The sequence below is a fragment of the Pestalotiopsis fici genome (genome assembly GCF_000516985.1).
Source record: "Pestalotiopsis fici W106-1 unplaced genomic scaffold PFICI_Scf_7, whole genome shotgun sequence".
NCBI classification, from domain to species: domain Eukaryota; kingdom Fungi; phylum Ascomycota; class Sordariomycetes; order Amphisphaeriales; family Sporocadaceae; genus Pestalotiopsis; species Pestalotiopsis fici.
The window spans coordinates 1,581,937-1,602,752 of NW_006917097.1; the positions used below are offsets into that span (position 1 = coordinate 1,581,937).

General features: G+C 49.7%; 5 protein-coding genes across 5 annotated transcripts; 3 read left to right on the forward strand and 2 right to left on the reverse strand.

The window, feature by feature from the left end:
• Positions 1-3,250: 3,250 nt before the first annotated feature.
• Positions 3,251-3,451, forward strand: PFICI_10132 (uncharacterized protein; the record flags this gene model as incomplete). The annotated part of the gene is made up of 1 exon (XM_007838713.1): positions 3,251-3,451. One exon carries the CDS (start codon positions 3,251-3,253, stop codon positions 3,449-3,451), a length of 201 nt encoding a protein of 66 aa, XP_007836904.1.
• Positions 3,452-5,121: 1,670 nt separating this feature from the next.
• PFICI_10133 (uncharacterized protein) lies at positions 5,122-7,008 on the reverse strand (the record flags this gene model as incomplete). Its single annotated transcript, XM_007838714.1, has 3 exons — positions 5,122-6,695; positions 6,748-6,852; positions 6,909-7,008. The coding sequence occupies 3 exons, from the start codon at positions 7,006-7,008 to the stop codon at positions 5,122-5,124; spliced, it is 1,779 nt and encodes a 592-aa protein (XP_007836905.1).
• A 4,137-nt stretch (positions 7,009-11,145) lies between these two features.
• Positions 11,146-11,427, forward strand: PFICI_10134 (uncharacterized protein; the record flags this gene model as incomplete). The annotated part of the gene is made up of 2 exons (XM_007838715.1): positions 11,146-11,353; positions 11,408-11,427. 2 exons carry the CDS (start codon positions 11,146-11,148, stop codon positions 11,425-11,427), a joined length of 228 nt encoding a protein of 75 aa, XP_007836906.1.
• Positions 11,428-13,249: 1,822 nt separating this feature from the next.
• PFICI_10135 (Protein arg-6) lies at positions 13,250-15,977 on the forward strand (the record flags this gene model as incomplete). The annotated part of the gene is made up of 2 exons (XM_007838716.1): positions 13,250-15,863; positions 15,919-15,977. The coding sequence occupies 2 exons, from the start codon at positions 13,250-13,252 to the stop codon at positions 15,975-15,977; spliced, it is 2,673 nt and encodes an 890-aa protein (XP_007836907.1).
• A 676-nt stretch (positions 15,978-16,653) lies between these two features.
• PFICI_10136 (uncharacterized protein) lies at positions 16,654-19,428 on the reverse strand (the record flags this gene model as incomplete). Its single annotated transcript, XM_007838717.1, has 5 exons — positions 16,654-17,858; positions 17,909-18,094; positions 18,152-18,814; positions 19,011-19,211; positions 19,311-19,428. The coding sequence occupies 5 exons, from the start codon at positions 19,426-19,428 to the stop codon at positions 16,654-16,656; spliced, it is 2,373 nt and encodes a 790-aa protein (XP_007836908.1).
• Positions 19,429-20,816: the final 1,388 nt, after the last annotated feature.

Here is a 20,816-nt window from a genome sequence, read left to right on the forward strand (position 1 = left end):
TTTTTTTTTTTTTTCCCCTCTTTTTCCTTCTAAGAATTTCTTATGCTTTCAATATTTCTATTAAAATCCAGTTCAACAAGCATGAAGCTATTGCCATGAAAAGTCCTCCGATGAATTGTCTCTTCGGCTCCGGGCCGGCACACCGCCCGCCCACGCGGACTTATATTCCGCTTATGCCCGCTGATGTCCAGAGGCTGACGCGGGTAGGCAGTCAGGCGGCAACCATAAACGATCAGAATGGCGGGACAGGCCTATAATCCTGCGGTCCCTGAAATTTGATGCTGACATGCATAGCACTGGGTGAATGCAGGGAGAACAAGGGCTTTACATTTCTCTCTTTCACGTGGTGGCGCGGTTCAGCCTCAACGTCATCTGCCGGTGCGACGAATCATTTTGCGAGGTGATAATTCTGACGCATAAGCCCCCGTCAATGAGCTTGCATGAAAAGTTTCTTGAAACATCTGGAACACCAAGCTCTTCCTTGGACTACATAGTTGCTTCCCAGGATACATTACTACTGACATCATAGTATCAATTTGTGCAAGAATTGCGTGGACAGGTCGTAGGTGAGTGGACTTGAAGAGGAAAAGTCAGCGACGATACATGTGCTCCTGCTCACGTATGATCCGCCACAGTACGTGACCCAACATGGTAACCTCGTCGCCGTTGATTCCAAGAGCTCTATTTTCAAATCGGGTACTGATTCTGTCGTCGAGTGACAGATCGGATTATTCGCGGTTCCCTGTGGCGTCCCCTTGCGCAGGTCGCTTTGCTTCTTGTCGAAAGTAGAACGGCGACTGCTTTTCCAAGCAGCCGTGGCCAAATCCACAGTCAGAGTTCAATATCGGCAGCTTGTACAACCCGATTGCTTTTGTTGATATCACATGCGCACTCAACATATGGCTACTGCCATGCAAATAAACCAGGAATTGTCTTCAGCTTGACCTCGAGGTCTAATACGCCAAGTCTCGATGAAGTCCAATTACCTTGCAACAACGCCGAGGTCACACCGCTGAAGTGGCTGTTCATATCTGACCAAGTCTATGCTTGACAGCAACATTTTTGCCCACGACGTCGATGAGATCAGCATTTTGAGAGCCAAGAGTGACTCAACGAGCGGTCAGCTTCATCTCGTCATACGTTTCCTTTCTTGTCTAGACTCTATGTTCTCGGCATCAGCACGGCTTCTGGATGACGGCTTTGGCAACGCAAAGAAAAGAGCACAGACCATTGAATGCATCTGTTTTTGGTCCGAAAAATTTCAATCATTTCAGACGACCGCATCCTTCGGACCAGATATGCCTATGTGCTCGTCGGGTGGTTGTCTTACGGCCCCCCACTGAATGCCTATGGGGCCCTGCAGAGTTACATTTAGTCACTGAAATGGGCCAGGGCCGCAAGCAGAGAGGAGTGCAGCGGCGACAAGCGATCCGAGCCAAGTGGTTCTGTAATGCCCATGTCAAAATCCAAGACGTTACAAAATCTGACGGGAGTACCCCTATTTGGGATGGCAAAGAAAGCCGCAGCTTGTGTGTAAGCAACGGTGCAGACGAGCGACAAGAAAGGGAAGAGAAATGAACATGGTCGGCGAGCCTTAGGCAGCCCTATGAGGTCGTCCCGGGGGAGGACGAACCATGTCGTCGGTACATGGACCCGGTGCTGATTGGCCGGCAAGGTTATTAGATGCTGCGCCTCCGCGGTCCCGCTGCCGACATTGCATACAGGGCATACAGGGCATCCATCAGGTTAGGCACTCTTCAGCGGTAAGGTAAGCTGCTGTAACCTGACGAGACTCGAGTACCCAGACTGCTGGGATGGGTAGCGTGTATAGATTATACGATGTCAAATGATATGATTGAGGATTTGACGAATCCTGCATATCGCGACCTGCCGAGATGTATTCGTTCACCCTTCGGACCGCATGACTTGCCGGCGGGTCATGACGATTCACGCAGAGCTGACAGACGGACAGACAAACAGACAGACATTGCAGACCTGCAAGCTGTCTCCTCTTGCAGCCAAACACGCTGGCCGCATATCAAGTTATGTGCACAAAGCCCAACTCTTGGGGGGCTTTGCTGATCCTGCCCGCTAACAGCCATGGTCGCATTCGTACAAGTGGCATCGAAAGGGGCCACATTATAACAGATTGACCTAGGTTAGTGTAGTATTGGCACGACCGCGATCTAGGCTTGGACACTAGTTTTCCAGCTTTAGAATAGTGGGGAGATGAGAGACTGGAGACCCCTGGAGTCCGAGCAGTTGACAACCCAAGACCTTTTTTTTTTTTTTCTTAAACACGATTTTGCGCTACATCAATTTCGGTTGCATTGTTCTATAGCTTTGCATCCAACAGCCACAGTCGCGAAGGATTCGGTGGCAGCTCTCTCCAGGGGGCCTCCACTTGCCCTGATTGGTTGTTGTTGCGACGATATATGTATATTTATATTCTCGGTCACTGGGGCATTGTCTCTCTTGAAGCGTTCCGCCGTCAGCATGGCCAAACTCTTAGCATCGGAAACAGAGTGGGTCAGGAAGCGAGGCGAAGGCGACTTCTCTGAATCAAACGCAACAGTTAGGAACATGGCTTGATTGACACTTGACTCTTTCTTCTCTCCTTCGTCCGAGAGGATCCGGGGACCAGTATGGCGAATGGTCTGGCTGGGTCCAAAGTCTGAAAGTAAAATGCTACATGAGCCAAGTTCCAACCGACTACCTACCCAACCTACTACCTACCTCCTACATGCTACTACACGATCACTACGTACCCATTGTATGGTAAGCAGCGCCGCCCGGCCCGCAGACCGGTGCAACGCAGGGGTTTCCTGATTAGGGACATCGCACTACTCCTGTGTACCTTGGCAATACCATAGTAGTATGAGCTGCCTGACCGTAGCTGAACAGGGGTCAGAATCCACGAAAATCCTCCCATCGTCACTAGACTAGGTACAACTGCTAACGATTATTTCGAGCGACCGGTTGACACATGGCGGATAGGAGATCCTTTGCGTATTGGTAGTACGTACGTAGGAACCCGACGGTGCATATAAGTCTGTTGGCTTTCCCTACCTCGGGCCTGATCTACAGAAACATCTCGCTGATCATTCCAACAACGCAACAAACACTCTGAACTGTCTTATATCTCTACTATACTACCGCCCTGAACAACTTCGTTTCAAGTCCGTTCCATCTCTACTACTACATTATACCAAAGACACACAAGTCATACACATCCACAAAAACTTTCACCATGAAGCTGTCTCTTGTCTCGCTCTTTACCGTCGCCTCCATGGCATCTCTGGCCTTTGCTCTCCCGCAAGCCTGCCCCGGTTGCAAGTCGCCAGTCACGGCCGACACCATTGTCGAGAGGACTCCCGAGCCCGTAGCCGAGCCCGTCGTGGCTCTGCCCGAGATTGAAGTTCGCAGCAAACAAGCCTGCCCCGGATGCTAAACGCAACAAGAAGAAGAAGGAAACAAGATGACAATATCTTTTTCATGATATCTTTTTGTGCTGGCAAAACAACGGAGGCAACCCACCATAAAAAACAGCAAAACGCCAATCTTGTAAAAAAGAATACACACACTACAAAAAACCCCACCCCAAAAAACAATCACTTTACAAAAGACGAGAGAGCCGCGAGGCAAGGGAAATCAGCAAGACCGCTGATGTCACTGGGGGAGGGTCCGAACGGTGGACAGAAGAATCCCAGCCGCACTGACGAATGTGTTTTTTCCCCTTCTCCCTCTAGTGTTGGCCTAGTCTACCTAATCTAGCAAAGGGGGGACGAGGGACGTGTAATCTTTCTTCACCACGTGGGAAACAGGGAGGATTGCTTTGAATCTGTACATGATTTCTACTTCTTCTTTTTCTATCTCTTTGGTCAAAGTTATGGATGGGGAGGCAGGCTGGATTTGGGAAGGAAAATTGGAAAACCCTCCTTTTGGCTGGTGGTGTTTGATCTTTTTTTTTTCTATTCCATATTTGGGGGGAAACTTAGCAGCTTGTTATTTCTTTGGATATAAATCAGCCATATCAAATCCCTAAACTTACGTTCGCTCGCTTTATTTACACCCAGAACAACTTCTACCATGTATTGCATTGTACGGCCGTTTGTTTAAAACCCGCGCTTGTCTGTTTTCCAGGAATCTTTGAAAAGCCGATTGTTTGGCCCCTAGTCTGATTTTCGTCAAGCGGTAGTAGTTTTCTCTCTCCCCCATATTGGCCACCACACAAGTCAGTTCCTCGCTAGCAAATGTTCATTTCCGGATGGGTTGGTCTCATTTCTGGAGAACGAGTGCGCATTCCTTTGCATCCTTTGAGCATAGTGGATTTCTCCGTTACAAGCCGCGGAAACTTTAAATCTGAATGTGGCTCGTGCCGATCTTCTACAACCACTCTACATGACTCTTTCGATTCTGGCTCTTCGATAGCGGCGGGAGAAGATGTCCCGCGTCCTCGAGTCGTGACCTTGTGATAGTGCCGGAAAAATGTCCATAACTGATAAATGTAGGTGAATGCGAGATGTCGTTGATTACTTACATAAGTTGTCAGATCATCATGTTGTTGGCCGCATCCGAGAACCGACGCGACAGGCGTCTGTTTTACGCTAGAGAAGCGAATCTCACAGTGGCGTTACTGATTATGTGCATCCTTGGTGGGGACTCTCGGAATGTTGTCAGATCATGGAATTCTATACTCGCATTCAAAGCAGTAATAGTATACTTTTTGAGGATCGTGGTATTTTGTACTTTGTGTAAGGAGTTCAAGCCTTGCCCGCCACGAATTTAATTCAGAAACAATTGTGAACGCCTAAAATGATCTGCAGAGTCTGGACTCTTGGTCAAAAATGTGGCATGTTAATAACTTTCGGTACGTAACAATCATTGCTTCTCAGACTGTCTGTGGTGGATACGATCCCCTCGTGGTCTTGTATAACCATCAGTGGGGCGACCCTTTTGCTCTAGCTAATGGCATACTCTTGAGCTTGTGGTGCCACTTTCTAATGGGAATATGGTACTCAAAACTAAAGCGACATCTCGAGCCAGAGACAGTGTACGACGCGCGCCGCATTTCTGATGGTGCCATTGGCTATCGCGAATGAGCCATCTATGTAACTTTTCTCAGATAATGGGTCGCCTCTTCTTCTTTAGAGACTGTCGTTTCCTCCTGGCTATATCCGGGGAAAGAGGTTCTCGATGACTCAAAGAGCCGGGAGTCTCAGGAACCACAATCGGCGGCCGTGGTCTCTGTGTATACCTTGGGGGCCTCGTGGGTCTCGCTGGATATTGCTCTGGGCGTGGACGGCATGCGGCTGTCATTATGGGCGCAATCCCACCGCTGGTATCTGAATCACTCCTTGCTATGCTTTTTCCCTTTTCATCAGTCGCCGTGCGCTTGTCAGCCTTTACCAATACTCCAGCGCTGGCGCCCTTAGCAAGAGATGATTTCAAGTTGTCCCAGTTTTCCGTGGTCGACTTTTTCTCGTCCGTAAGCATGAATACAATGGCTGTCAGTACCCCAGAGCCAATGATGATGGTACAAAGAACGGCGCCAGCTTTATCGCCTGCTGTCACCGGGGCAAAGACGATTGAGCCCAAAGGGTCAGTACGCCCTATATCAGATCCGCCACTCGAAGGATCACCAGCACTGGTCCCGCCAGTTGCGTTTGTGACGGGACTCTCAGCCTCTTGGATCATGTTGGCAAGAACTACCTCCATGGCAGCCATCTGCGGGCCCACTCCAGTCGTCCCATCCCACGCTCCCGAGTTGTTTGCCCACTTCAGCCCACACATTCGACCATTGTCGCCGCCCGTACATTGCTTGGCGGCAGCTTCTGCCGAGCTCGCCAGGAGTGACTTGATACGGTCGTACGTCCAAGGTGCCCATTTTGTCGTGGCCGCCATCCATCGACTGAGATAGGCCTTGAAAGATTGCTCGTCCAGGTTGCAAAGCTCAACACCCTCGCAGGCAATTTCAATCATGACCGGTGGACTGCCATTTTCGTCGCTGAAGAAGAAAACATCGGTTCCGTTCAAAAGCCCGTCGACTCTTTCGTGCCACATGTCTCGATCACTAGACAATCCCTTTTCGTCTGCAAAGGCGTACATGGCTGCAGCCCCAAGCAGAAATGACCCTGCATTGTAAGAAAATTGGTAGGGAATAATCTGTGTGCAGTTCGTTTCAATATGCGCACCATCAAAGACACGGTAGTCTTGATCCAAGAATTCGACTTGCACCATCCAGTCCCACGTCTTGACAGCCCAGTCAGCATATGAGCTGTTCCCCGTATACAAGGCCAATCTAGCAGCAAGATTGAAGAAACACCCCTGCGAAATGGAGTTTTTGTAGTTGTATCCATTGTTCCATTGGAAAATTTGCCATCGTAGGCCTCCCTCGCAATACTGAGTATCCCATCTGGCGGCCTGCGTATTAAAGACGGCTTGGGCGAGTGCTAGCCATTGCGGTTTGTCCTCTGGTGGATCCGGGAATTTGTATTCTGCCGCCGACATGACGGCCATGCCCCAGAAACCTTGATCATCATTTCCTTCCGTCAGAGTCTGGTTTGGAGGCATGTAGTCGTCATACGGGCCAACCTGGAATAAAAGCCCGTCTGTCGTCAACTGGTTGTAGGTCGTGTCTCCTGTATAGTACCAGTAGTCGACTAATGACCCTAAAAAAGCACCGGCCTCCCACCCTACATATCACTTAGTTAACCATTATGATAATCATTGTCATGGATTGCTAACAGTAGTAAGGCTGTGGGAGAAGGCCTGGAGTTTGTCCAGGTTCATCACCGGTGTAGAATGCTATTAGATCGGCTGCCATTTGCTTGGACACGCTCTTTATGGAATCTGATTGTATAAAATCAGTTCTTGTAGCTCCGCAAAGATCCAAGGACTTTTCATACCTGACGAAGTGATATCCAAGTCGTATGCGGCTATGACGGGGCGGCAGCGCGCCGATATCAACACAGCCGTTGTAAGTGTCGTATGCCATGATACCCACATGATGGCGACAGGTTCCCGGGTAACAAGCGATGCGAACAGAGGAGAGACATCAAACCGAGAAAACAAGAAAGGCACGGGCTAGTTTTGAAAGAGAATAAATGGGATAATCCAAGCTGAAGCTGGAGCTGAGTAGCGACGATTGATTAGACTCTTCTATTGTGTCCCAGCGCAAACGGAGAAGCATAAGCATCCGCGTGCCTGAATTGCTTTTTGCTCCCGCAGTATCCGTCCACTATAGGGCGGCTGAGGAGCAGACAGTATAGACGTGGGAGTAAGTGGCGACTCCAGATCGTCTTCCTCGAACGGCTGTACCCGCAAGCATACCATTTATGACCAAAGTGGAGGAAGAAGAGGATTTACTCGCGTGGTTTTCAAAGCTTCAAATGACACGATTGAGGAGCGTTGGGATGGAAAATGGGAAAGCTTTTGGTAAACGTCGCATGCAATGTACGATGGGAACCCAGAAAGAATGCGGGCAAGGCTACTTGCCTACATGATGAATGACATGACGGCAGACACTTTCCCATGTGTGTCAGCGAAGTCAGTAAGATTTCAGTAGCTGGGAAGCCACCCGGCGGGACCTAGTGAACTGCATGGTAGGGTTCAATGTAGGTTGCAGCCTATAAGAAGGTAGGAGGCATGCCAAACTGCAAGTTCCGTCAACGCGGGTAGCGAGTCGAGCAACCCACCGACACTTGGGCTGACTGAAGTCGGAGCCACGGGTTTAACTTGACAGGCATTGATGGGAAGGAGATGGTTGGCAACCCGGAACTCCTACCCCAAATAATGACGAAATAGGACAGACACGAGGCCAAGACTTCCCGCCTATGTCTTTCTGCTGTCTACCGCCTACCAGAGGGGGGGGGGGGGGGGGGGGGGAGTTGATTGGAAGTTGGTCGTTTGTTTGCAAGTACGAATTTCACAGAACTCTGCTTCTTGTCATGCTGTTGATGTCCACGGTCTCGAGCACCTAGTTGTCGCCTTTCCTCATGCATGGCCTTGAAGAACGACGAGCCTATCATTTTCATGCGCGCGCAAAGTTTGTTATATGCCATGCGACTACTAATTGCAAGTCTCTTTGGGTAACGGCAAGAGACACAGAAAATGTCGGAAACCATGTTGAGCCATGCATCAGCACCACCTACCTTGGCTTATTAGCTTGTGACGGAAACGAGGGAATCAATCAATTATTATTATCACTCTCGAAAGCGGGGAAAGCTGGATGGAAGAAAAGGGCAGGTGTTGTACCGTGTAGGTGGTGTGAGTGTGAAATGTGCAGGCATTACATTACTATATACAAATGTACCATTGGTACACATGTATCATGTAGGCAGCAAAATTAAAGGCGCATACATGTATAACTGCAAAAAAACGTTACCTACATGCACCCACCACACGAGGGAAATGTAGATGGAGAGTGCATCAAGACGAGTTTGGCCTCTGCGATCTGGCCAACGCTTAAGTCAAAAATTGACTTCATTGGCTCGAACTCCCACTCGGGAAAAAATAAAGTGGATTGGTTTGCTTAATTATTCGTGACGTATAGAAATGATAGGTTACAAATGCTTTCTGACAGCCATGATGATCGACAAAGATGGTAGTGAGTTAATTAGCCGCTGAAAGTAGAGAGTAGAAGCAGGCACATAACCACGATATCTATAGCTAACTGTTATGTGCAGCAGATCCAAGAAACATTAAACCCCACGATTACAAAAACGGGGGGTCCATGCATTTATTTTGAGACTTCGGATGCGAACAAAACAAAGCTGGCATCTTATTCTCAGTCTTTCACGTGACCTCGTAATGTCGGCAATATTTGATTTAGGATCGTCCGGCCTGTGCTTACTGCTCTCACCTGCAACGGAGCACACCTTGGATCTCAGAGAAATGCTGATTTGGCTGATATTTGGCTGGCGCATCCGCACATGCAACCCGACAACGCAACGATAATCGATAGCTGGTGCTGAATTACTTTTTTCTTCTTCTCTGTTTTTTTATGATAGGGTTGACACCAAAAAGTCAAGGTCAGGGCCAGAGTGCAACCTACCCACTCAAAGATGTGTCTCAGGAGGGGTCTGGTTCATATCTGCCATGCTACCACTTGAACAGAGAGTTTTGAGGCGGCGGCGGAAGCCGAACCATTTAAACGAGCCCATTTCGTTCTGTGCTGAAACGGAGCTGCAACAGCTTTGACGGCCGACAAGCATTGACCACAAGCTTGGCACTCATCGCTGAGAGCAAACCAATCCTGCGAAAACTACAAGCCGATAGCAAAAGTCTGCAACGAGCATCTCTGTCTGGACATGTTGAGAAATGCCGGATAGATTATCAATGCGTGGAGGCAAAGGCCAGGAAACGTGGCGATGGATGGCGGTGGCCAAAGCCAAGCAAGCCATAGACGATTTGTTTATCACAAGTTAATCCAAACAAGGTCAAACAAGGAATCCATTGTAGCTTGGACCCAATTCCTTCCAATCGACGTTGGCCAGATCCTTGGTCATGATGACACCCCAGTCCCTGAGGGCAACAAGATCCGTAGCACTGCCACGGCGAGGACTACGAAAGCTCGAGGCTGATGAGGCGCCTATTTTGTCGGATTGCGCGGACGTTCCAGTTGGCCTTGGATTATTTACCGTATCGTAGGCAGCGATATTTGTTCTCAGCTGAGCCTGGACGTCAGTGCATAAGCTATTATTGTAACAAGATGATGTCGACGCCTTTGTTACCACCAGATGGTTTCCCCGGGGCTTGAATAGAAGAGAATCACAATCCCCATTGCGTATTGACCTTTTTTTCGTCAAGAGAAGAGACCCCGACAAAGCAAGCCTCCCGTGCATCACTGCCATTTAGGCGCTACCTACATTACTCATAGTACGTATTCGTGCTACAGTGCCACCACAAATAGTGTCATCCGTCCGAACCCCCCTTCTCACAGCCCCTTGTCCGTCGACGGTTCAGGTACCTACATTATTCATTGAGACTGCTAAAAAGGCTTCCTCGTCTCTCAAGCGTTTCACCAGGGCAACTGTAGTGTGGTAAAAGCACGGACAGTTGAGGATCCCGCCCGGTTCTCCCCCCAGCTCCAGCAAAAACCAAGCACAAGCGCCAGCACCAAGACAGCGCCCAACGTCAGGTCCCTTCCCTTGCGCCCAGTCCAAACCAGTCCAGTCCAGTGTATCCGTAGTAGTGTACAGGTGGTCAGCAGGGCCCCGAAAACACAACCAAGTTGAACTTTACCTCTACCATTCTCGTCTCTCTTCCAACCTCTCCTCATTCCACACTTTTTACGACCCAACCCCAACGATCACCAACAAGCGTCATACCGCCTACGAGCTCATCTCTGCCTGCGATTCAACGTCATTTAGTCGCCGTCGCATAATTCTGCCATCTTGGTCAACCTGATCACTCTCCGCCAATCCCATCAAATTTTGTTTTACTACCACAGACACCAGCTGTCAACATGTCTGCTACTCACGATGCCCCTTACGACCCATACATTCCCAGCGGTCAGCAGGCCGGCGCTGGCCAGCAGGGCGGAAACGCCAGAACACAAGCGCTTCAAGCTGTAAGTTTTTCCATGAAGTAGGATCGAGCCTGCGATCTGCGACCGATTTGTCTCGACGGGGTTACGAAGTGGCCATGTCTGCCGTAAGCGCTCGAACCTTTCTACGCATCCGGCGACAATGTCATGATCATTACTTTTGTCGCCAAATCCATCAATGTCATGTCGAGTTTCGACTACGGCCGCAATTTTCTCATCGCTGTTCCATTACGACTGCCGATCGAAAGAAACCATGCAAAGGTCTTGACAAAAGACAATACAATGGGAGACCGACAATTGGCGTCAGGCGGATCTTGGCAACGGAAGGAGTCGCGCAATCTGAAAATCGCTGCCGCCACTGTTCGCGAAAAGCTAAATCAAGTCTCTAATCTGATTTCGCTTTTCGTGGCCAATCGATTTATGGAAAGCGAAGACGCCGACAACATGAGCGGGACAGAAACGAAATAGCGCCAATTTTGCAGACATGGACAATCGTAACCTCTGAGGACTTGCGGCTCACTAGATCTTGGCTTTCATTTTGGGCGAGGCAATGCTGACTTTCCCTGTTTTAGCAAATTGATGACACTGTTGGTGTCATGAGAGAGAACATCAACAAGGTCTCTCAGCGTGGCGAGCGACTTGACGCTTTACAAGATAAGACCGACAACCTGGCAGTCTCTGCCCAAGGCTTCCGCCGTGGAGCCAACAGAGTGCGCAAGCAGATGTGGTGGAAGGACATGAAGATGCGCATGTGTCTCATTGTGGGCATCATTATCCTCATTTTGGTCATTGTCATTCCTGCTGGTACGTTCTCTCCGCTCTCATGGCTCCAGAGCAATCTACTAACATGGGGTTCAGTCGTTGCAACCAGAAAGTAGAGCAAAATGACACGAGACATGGGAACGACGAACGATATGGATGAATAGTCGAATCTCGCAGGCTACGAGCGCATTCGAGTGTTTTGAATGATCCGAACCACGAATGGGATTGATATCAACAGAGGAGTTTATTGTTCATTGGCTTGGCTTGATCTTTTTGTTTTCTCTTTGGCCTGCACGAATACCACGAGATCCAGCGCGGCGACTTCTCCACGACGAGAAGATCGTTCATATGGAAACGGTTGCTGCCGTATGTATGATGGAGAGACGATGCAGGGCGAAGGCGCTTCCCCGACTAATTGAAATATACCTTTCGGCACTTTTTGACGTGTTAAATCATGAATCATGTGACTGACAATACTGTCTGTGTTCTGACTCTGGGTAAAACTGTGACCATTCAATAATGTATTACTGCCACAAGCCATGTCTAGGTTAGTTGTAAAGTTTCGAGACTGCCCACAACAAGACATGATTGGGTCGTTCACACGGACCTATCCTATGAATGATTTGTTTCTTCGGCAGTGGCACGCTACACGTTATTGAGGATATCCATGCCAGTTGGCGCAGAATCACGTAATAAAAGCTATAGCTACTGCAATGCATGTGCCTTCCCGATAGTCTGACGCCTATAGAACAACAAATGTGTCCATCTGTCTTGTATTCCACTCGGCCGGAATTCCGAGGTAGTGGCGTGTTTGGTTCCTCGGAGGCAGCTCGTAATACGAATACACCAAGATCTACAACTACCGTAGCTAAGCTCCAAGTTTTATATAATATTGCTCTCAACCCGAGAATATACAACGGTGTGCTCCGGCAGGTAGCTGAATGGTGAAATTGGTTGGTAATTATTTCAAGGGTTCCCGGATGGAGCAACCCGATCTCGATGCGCTGTTTTTTTTTCTTTTCCTCCCCGGGGCCATGGGACATTATTGATCTAGAACTTGCTCTCTGCATTGGAAAAGTAGGTGAAAGACAGGAACAGGAGGTGAGGCCTCTTGGAGAAATTGTTCACCATTGACGAGCTCGAGTCGCAACATCCATATAGAGGCAAGCGGGAGGGGTGGGAGTCCTCAGACCATATAATACCTCAAGTACGATATGTAAATCAGGTGGTGTAATAAGTGACATGACAAGAGCTCTAGATAATGTGCTTTAGTGTCGTACCTGAACTGCTTGCTTCTTCCATAGTCGAGCTGCATTGATTTTGTGTTACTAGTACTAATTTGAGCTATGTAAAACCGATCAAGGTATCTCCAGTATGAATTTTGGTGAGGCATTACATGCATTACCTAAGAATGGGGCGAGCCGGGATGCACAAAAGCTCTGACTCTGACCTTGCATGGGTACTTGCGGTTTTCGGCGCCCAAAATTTTCCCCAGGCTCTGGTCAGTTCCAATTGCGCGCACACTGCCCCTCAAGAAACTGAAATTTACAATGATCTACTTTGGAGCGTCTTGACCACCACACCTCCATTGCTGACATTGATCCCGAGGTAAGCCGTCCTTTTGAACCCTTATATATCTATCTATACCAGACGGTCCCTTATCTGACTGACTCTCTACTTGAATACAGGTCGTCTGCTTGATTTCGAGAGCTTGGGAAGGCAAGGGAAGCTCTCGCCCCTCCGAACCCAGTCCGTTGTACACGCCGACCCTACGCCGCGGTTCTTCCACTCGAGCGCCCACGACCCATTCCGTACGCCAGAGCCTGCCCAACTGCGACTAGAAGCAAGTCGTGAGTTTGTCAATTCGGCTTTGCACTACATAGGCTTCTTACGTCTCGCCGTTTGTCCACCCCAAGAAACAACAAACCAACAAGAACAATGCTGTCCCGCGTTGCTGTCCGCGCCGCTGTTCGAGCCGGTGCTCGCAGGGTCACGCCTCGCGCTGCCCGCCTCGTGCCCGCCGCCAACGGTGCCCGTGTCCAGCTTGCTCCCTACACGTCCGGTCGAGGAAACGATTCTCGATTCATTCGAAGCGCCGTCATCAAGGTTCTCAACAGCATTGGCACGAAGCGCGAGGTCCAACAATACCTGAGCCACTTCTCCTCTGTCTCGTCGCAGAAGTTTGCTGTTATCAAGGTTGGCGGTGCCATCTTGACTGAGCACCTGGATGAGTTCTGCAGCAGCTTGGCTTTCCTGTACCATGTCGGTCTTTTCCCCATCATTGTCCACGGTGCTGGTCCTCAGCTCAACCGCCTCCTCGAAGAGGCTGGTGTTGAGCCCCAGTTCGAGGAGGGTATCCGTATCACCGACGGCAAGACGCTGGGAGTCGCTCGCAAGCTCTTCCTGCAGGAGAACCTGAAGCTGGTGCAGAAGTTGGAGGAGCTCGGCGTCCGCGCCCGCCCCATCACCTCCAGCGTCTTCACCGCTGACTACCTCGACAAGGAAAAGTGGAAGTTTGTTGGCAAGATCACCGATGTCAACTCGGAGCCCATTGAGAGTGCCATCTCCAACGGCTACCTCCCCATCCTGACCTCCATGGCTGAGACCCCCGAGGGTCAAGTCCTCAACGTCAACGCCGACGTCGCCGCCGGTGAGCTGGCCCGCGCCGTTGAGCCTCTCAAGGTCGTCTACCTCAGTGAGAAGGGTGGTCTATTCGATGGCGAGGGTCAGAAGATTTCTGCCATTAACCTGGACGAGGAATTTGACAGCATCATGTCCCAGAAGTGGTGCAAGTTTGGCACTCGTCTCAAGATCAAGGAAATCAAGGATCTTCTGGACGGTCTTCCCAGAACTTCCAGCGTGGCTATTATTCACCCCGCCGATCTCCAGAAGGAGCTCTTCACAGACTCTGGCGCTGGTACCCTGATCCGTCGCGGTGCCAAGCTCCTGTCGGCCACCAGCGTGGATGAGTTCAAGGACCTCGACCAGCTCAAGGAGGTTCTCGTCCGGGACCGTGATGTCACCGACTCCCGTGCCACTGTGGACCGATACCTCGACTTCTTGAAGGAGCGACCTTTCAAGGCTTTCTTCGATGACGGTATGAAGACTCTTGCCGTCGTCCTGAAGCCCGATACCAACAAGTCCTACTCGACTCTGGCCACCCTTACTATTACCAAGTCTGGTTGGTTGACCAATGTTGCCGACAACATCTTTGCCGCCGTCAAGAAGGAGTACCCTAGCCTGGTATGGACGGTCAAGGCCGATGATGAGAACCTGACCTGGTTCTTTGAAAAGGCCGACGGCAGTCTCCTCCGAGGCAACGACGTTCTCTTCTGGTACGGCATTGAGGAAGGCCAGGATCTTACCGACTTGATGAAGGACTTTACTCTCCACGGTCGTTCCATGTTGGGCGAGTCCAACTTGGAGGCTAGACTTCACCGTGCTGCTCAGATTGCATCCCAGAACCTGAAGAGCCACGCTGCCTCTGGTTCCATTGCCAACCAGGCCCGTGGCTTCTCTACTTCAGCCCGCCGCGCCGTCATGTCCGCCTCCAGCGGTTTCGGCCGATCGCGAGGATATGCCACTACTACCAACCCCAACCCTCCATACGGCAAGAAGCATGCGTCAAACGATGTGCCGTCGCGGGTTGCCCTGATTGGTGCCCGTGGTTACACTGGTCAATCCTTGATTGCACTCCTTAACAAGCACCCCAACTTCATTCTCAAGCACGTGTCTTCCCGTGAGTTGGCTGGACAGAAGCTCCAGGGTTACGACAGAAAGGAGGTCACCTACGAGAACTTGAGCGTCGAGGAAGTCGGTCAGATGGAGGAGCGGGGTGATATCGACGTGTGGGTCATGGCTCTGCCCAACGGTGTCTGCAAGCCCTACGTGGACGCAATCGACCAGGCCAGAGCCAAGATTGGCCAGCGCGAAGACAACAGTGTGGTCATTGACCTTTCGGCCGACTACAGATTTGACAACTCGTGGACCTATGGTCTTCCCGAGCTCATCAAGCGTTCCGACATTGCCCAGGCCACCCGCATCTCCAACCCTGGTTGCTACGCCACTGGTGCCCAGCTTGGTATTGCGCCTCTGGTCGAGTTCCTCGGCGGCTCTCCTAGCGTCTTTGGTGTCAGTGGCTACTCTGGCGCTGGTACTAAGCCGTCGCCCAAGAACGACGTCGAGCTTCTTGAGCACAACTTGATCCCATACAGCTTGACAGACCACATTCACGAGAAGGAAATCAGCAGCCAACTGGGAACTCCTGTGGCTTTTACACCCCACGTTGCTCGATGGTTTCAGGGTATTCACCACACAATCAACATTCCTCTCAAGCAAACCATGACCTCGAGAGAGATCAGACAAATATACCAGGACCGATATGCTGGTGAGAAGCTCGTCAAGGTCATTGGCGAGGCGCCCATGGTTAAGGGCATCAGCCAAAAGCACCACGTCGAAATTGGTGGCTTTGCTGTGCACAGCTCGGGAAAGAGAGTGGTCATCTGTGCCACCATTGACAACCTGCTCAAGGGAGCAGCAACACAATGCTTACGTAAGTTGTCTCACGCAATACGTCATTGATGAGAAACAAACTAACCTGCTATTAGAAAACATGAACTTGGCACGTGGTTATGCGGAGTTTGAAGGCATCCCTCTGCCGGAATAGATCAGGTAGATAAAAAAATGGGCCGGTTTTCTTTATTTTGAATTGGGTTCATCGGGTATTTTTTTGTTATTTACTGCGGAGTTGCTTCTTTCATTGATATACCTCGAGACCAATTGATATCGTGTTGATAGTTGTTCATGTGTTTTGTTAGTGTGGCTTGTATCGGGCGTGACTACATTGTTTACCAGCAAAGCATAGGATCAATTCTGGCTGTCTTAAATGTGCGCGCATGGCATTATGATGGATTTCTCCGAAAGGTCGAAAGCTGCCTAGGATATATATGCTTCAACTCTGAGTTACAAAAATGAAACAAGAATACTAACATCATTGATTGCTCATTTTTCCGCCTAGACAACTCTCATTAAAGATGATGCCCTTTTGAATGACACGAGAGAGAGAGAGGAAAGAGCCGGGCTGAGGCGCCCATGAGTAGAGACGCGTACCAGCGTACCAGCGCTTCGAGTGACGAGGTTGTTGGACTCTACTGCATATATTCTCTTACGTACCAGGTTTGATTACTATACTGCTACGCTGTGCAGAAAGATTCCTCCATGGTTAAGATGAGATCCCGATTCTGCTCTGAATAATGTCATGTAAAAAAGAATGGGCACATCTCATTCGTATTGATATCAATGTCAGATGAATGCTAATAACAACCAATATGCACTATCTTGACTCATTCCAGTAGTCCAGCGGCAATGGTTTCTCCATTGCTTCTCAAGACGACTCTCTGCCCAGCCTCCAATGGCACCTTGTTACTCATCTTGACTACTACTCTGGCCACACTAGCTGGCTTGACGATCTTTGGCTTCTTCTTGAGCACAGTACCCTTGACCTTGTCCAAAATAGCTGGCATTTCCACAATCTGGCCGGGTGCCCACATCCGTCCGCGGTGCACATCAACTTGCATCGGCATCAAGATGTCGAAAGCCAACGCCTTGATTGTAAAGGTGTCGATCGAGTTGACAGGCGATTTGGGGTCGCAGACGATATCTCCGACGCGCACGTGGATGGGGTCAATATTGGTCAGATGTATCACCACATTCTGTCCCGCCACAGCCCAGTCAACTGGTTCAGAGTCAAGCTCCAGGGACTTGACGTAGGCCTTCTCTCCGCTTGGCTGCACCAGAAGCGCATCTCCTGCTTGTAACGATCCCGCATCGATCCGTCCTGAAATAGTGAGCGGGCTTTGGGCCGTTCTGAAGACCTCAGAGATTGTTAAACGCAGCGGCTTGTCTAGTGCTCTTGTCAAGGGCTCCGATTTTTCGAGTTCTTGAATCAGAGTATCGCCCGTGTACCAGCCCGAAGCTGGGTCTGTTGATTTGTTGACCAGGTTGTCGCCGTTCAGACCAGAAACAGGCACGAAGCTAATGTTCTTTAGCTGGAAGCCGGTTGTCGACATGAACCCGGATACTTGATGTGTAATCTCATCGAACCGCTCCTGCGACCATCCAACAGTGTCTAGTTTGTTGACGGCAACAATCACTCGTGACACTCCCATACTCCTTATCAAAAGGGAGTGTTCCCGCGTCTGTCCCTTGAGACCTGATTCAAAGGAGCCCGTGGAAGCATCAACCACCAAGATTGCAAAGTCGGCCTGACTTGCGCCTGCAATCATGTTGGGAATAAAGTCTCGATGGCCAGGAGCATCCAGGATAGTGAAAGACGTCGTCTCGGTCTCAAATCTGTTTGTGGCAATATCGATGGTAACGCCCCGGCTGCGCTCTTCCGTGCGTTGATCGAGGACCCATGCCAACGCGAATGACGATTTGCCCATTTGCTCCGCCTCTTTGCGGTATCTCTCTATGGTTCTTTGGTCTACCACATTGAGATCAAGGAGCAGCCTTCCCATCAGAGTACTCTTTCCGGCATCAACGTGACCTGCTCATGTCAGCTACTGGTGTTGCACTCAACTTGGCCAGTTTTCTTACCAACAACGACAAAACTTGCACTCTTCTTGCTCTTGCTCTTCTCGTACTCGCTGAGCACATTCAGGTTTTTGCTCTTCGGCAGGGGTGCATCATCGAGCTTGATGGCCTTGATCCCATCTGCAGTTTGATCAACCTTATCGTCGCCGCCCTTCTTCTTGGTTGTGTTGGCAAGCTTCTTATTGCTAGCTAATGAAGGCTGTCAGTAACTGTCCTGCTATGCCTTCCTAGCACTTGAAAGCGAACCTTTCGCTTGTGCTGCAAGCACCACATCATCAGGACTAGGCCCTGAGAATGCGTCAAGTACGGAGGACGATGATATAAAAGCCATATACGGAAGAGCATAAGTCCTGGGTGGTGCATGAGCAGGCGAAGCAGATCCCACAGATCCTAGGAGGGTTTGAGCAAAAGCAGAGGGCTCGGCTGGCTCGACTGGAGTAGCTTCTTCCATCTGTACATCCTCTGACCTCGGGGAAGAAGCTTTGGCAGGTGGGCCATCAAGTTGCACCAGATCGCTCGTCTTTCTCTTCAAAGGTATAGTTGGGGTTGCTGTCGTGATGGCTGCCTCAGCCGGAGGGGAAACAGTGGCTGTGGATGCTGACGCTGGCGCGCCTCTGGTCTTCGAGCCTAAAGACAGCTTGCTGAGGTTTTGTGTAGTCTGTGAAACTTCACCCTTGGGTCCGCCAGCGCTCTTGGCTTTCTGTTCCTCTGCTTTTCTTTTACGTTCGGCAGCCAGTAGTTGTAACTTAGACATCTTGGGTTGGGCACCTGATCCTCCGAGTAACCCTCCACGGGGGCGCAGCGGTTCGATCAAAGATGCCTGCCGATCTTGGGGTGTATTCAACCACGGCATGTCGTGGAAGAAGTCGGCGAAAGAGGAGCGATTTGAACGTCTTGGAGCCATGACATCTGCTGTAATTCGGATCAGCGACGTAGTCCAACCTCGGTGCTAATGTTGACCGGTACGTACATGTAGTGCTTGAGACAGCTACTGTAATGGACTGAAGCCAGCGGTTGTCACATACATGGGCCGGCCAGGGATCTGCTCTTCTGCTCTTGCATGCAAAGATGTGTGCACAGGTCGGGAAACAAAAATCTGACCTACCTGGGTCTTTGGTCTTCACAGGGGCGCTCTTAGCGGCCTTGGGAGCAGGTGGATCGATGAACTTGGTGATGAGGTAGGTGACCGACTTGTCGACGTCATAATAGTAGTGCCACAGGGCTTCCTGTATCTGCGCCGTCGTGACCTTGGATGCTTGCGGTCCGAGGATGCTGCGAATCTCAGCGGTGCACGCTTCCATTTGTTCTGGCAAAGAGAAAGCAGTATTAGCATTGTGTGATCTCTCATTGGCGCTCAGCTCCTCGAGCTCTTGCGACTTTGCGTTAGCATATGGGTTTCGCGCACCTTTGTCCTCAGCGCTCAATCCTTCCTCTTCCTCTCCCTCGTAATCGTCTTCGCCGCCGTCGAACTCATCGAGGTCGTTCTCGTAGTCGTAGTTTCGGTATGCCTGGTGTCGAGACATTGTTCGCAAGTAGGGCGGGGCAGCGCCGCACCTCTTCGTCTTAAGGGAGATCGGGTTGTCGAACTTTTGGTGGTAACTTTGCATGCGACGACGTGTCTGTAAATTTTTCGCCCACTGTGAGTAGAGTCGCGCGTGAAACAAAAGATAGAATAAGTTGTGTTGGTGGTATAAATAGTAGCGAAAAGAAGCAGATCGACTCACCAATTATGCTTTGCTATTTACTACCCTGCGGTCCAACCTGGGCTTTGTTCTTTTTGGCGGGGTTAAGGCATGACTGAATTCAAATGGCGGGGCATATAAGGGCCGAAGACTCATCGGCAGCTTGGATTTCTGCTATGACGTAACGTATAGATACGGCAAATGTACAGTATTGATCTGTCAAGTAGTTGCTATTAGCTTAGAATTTTTGTATGCGTATTCACTGCTTTCTGGATTGCTCTATAATACGTACAATAAACAAAAAGACCTGAAGAACATGGCAACATTTTCCAACTGGGATATACATATACCTTGAGAGCAAACAGTCAAAGATCTTCGTTGCTGAAGCACTCTTTGTTACCTAGTAAACTATTAATTAAACCATAATATATTCGTGAGCAATCTGAATCGAGTTGAATATGACACATGGTATTATTTATTAACCTTGATCTTAGATAGAGGCCTACAATAGAGAAATTACAAGTACTGATTGTTTGATCTTGCAGTCATTCTGTTGTATCAACTGCTCAAGAATCAGGTTTAAGCTTTGCTATCATGGTTTTTCATGCCCAAATTCTACGTCGTATTGCCAATCACATTGACTTTAGCTTGACTTTCAAGATACCATGGACAAATATGAAACTATGCCTTACATTGTGCCAGAATAAATGCCAACTTGGGGAATGTATTGATCCTTGCCGGCAGGACAATTCATAGTAATAACTGCCAAGCCTGCTTGTAAGATGCAATAAATGCAGATATGGTTGAGTAATAGTGTACGACGAGGTTTGCATTTGTATTGTGACCCGTCTCATCTCACCATGTCCAATGTGCCTATAAGTCATCCTTGGAAAAGATCGACATCGCGCAGGACGAAACATGTCTTTTCCGCAGAATTACAAGAAACATATTTCTCAAGAATGGAAGCCTGTGTATAAATTTCCGAAATGGGAGAATGCTGAGATTCTGAGGTTACTGCACCTCAGGGAAAAGTGCACAAGAATGTCGGACTAAACAGAGTGGAATTCACTTCAAAATCCACGAATAAGTCTGCCCGCAAGAGTGGTTTGACCCAAGCCGCCTGGATAGCGCCTCCCGTTTTGCCATTGAACGCCATGATTCGCCAAATGCATGTCAATCCTGACTACCGGATATAACAGGACATATATACAGTTGCGACTCCCCGCATT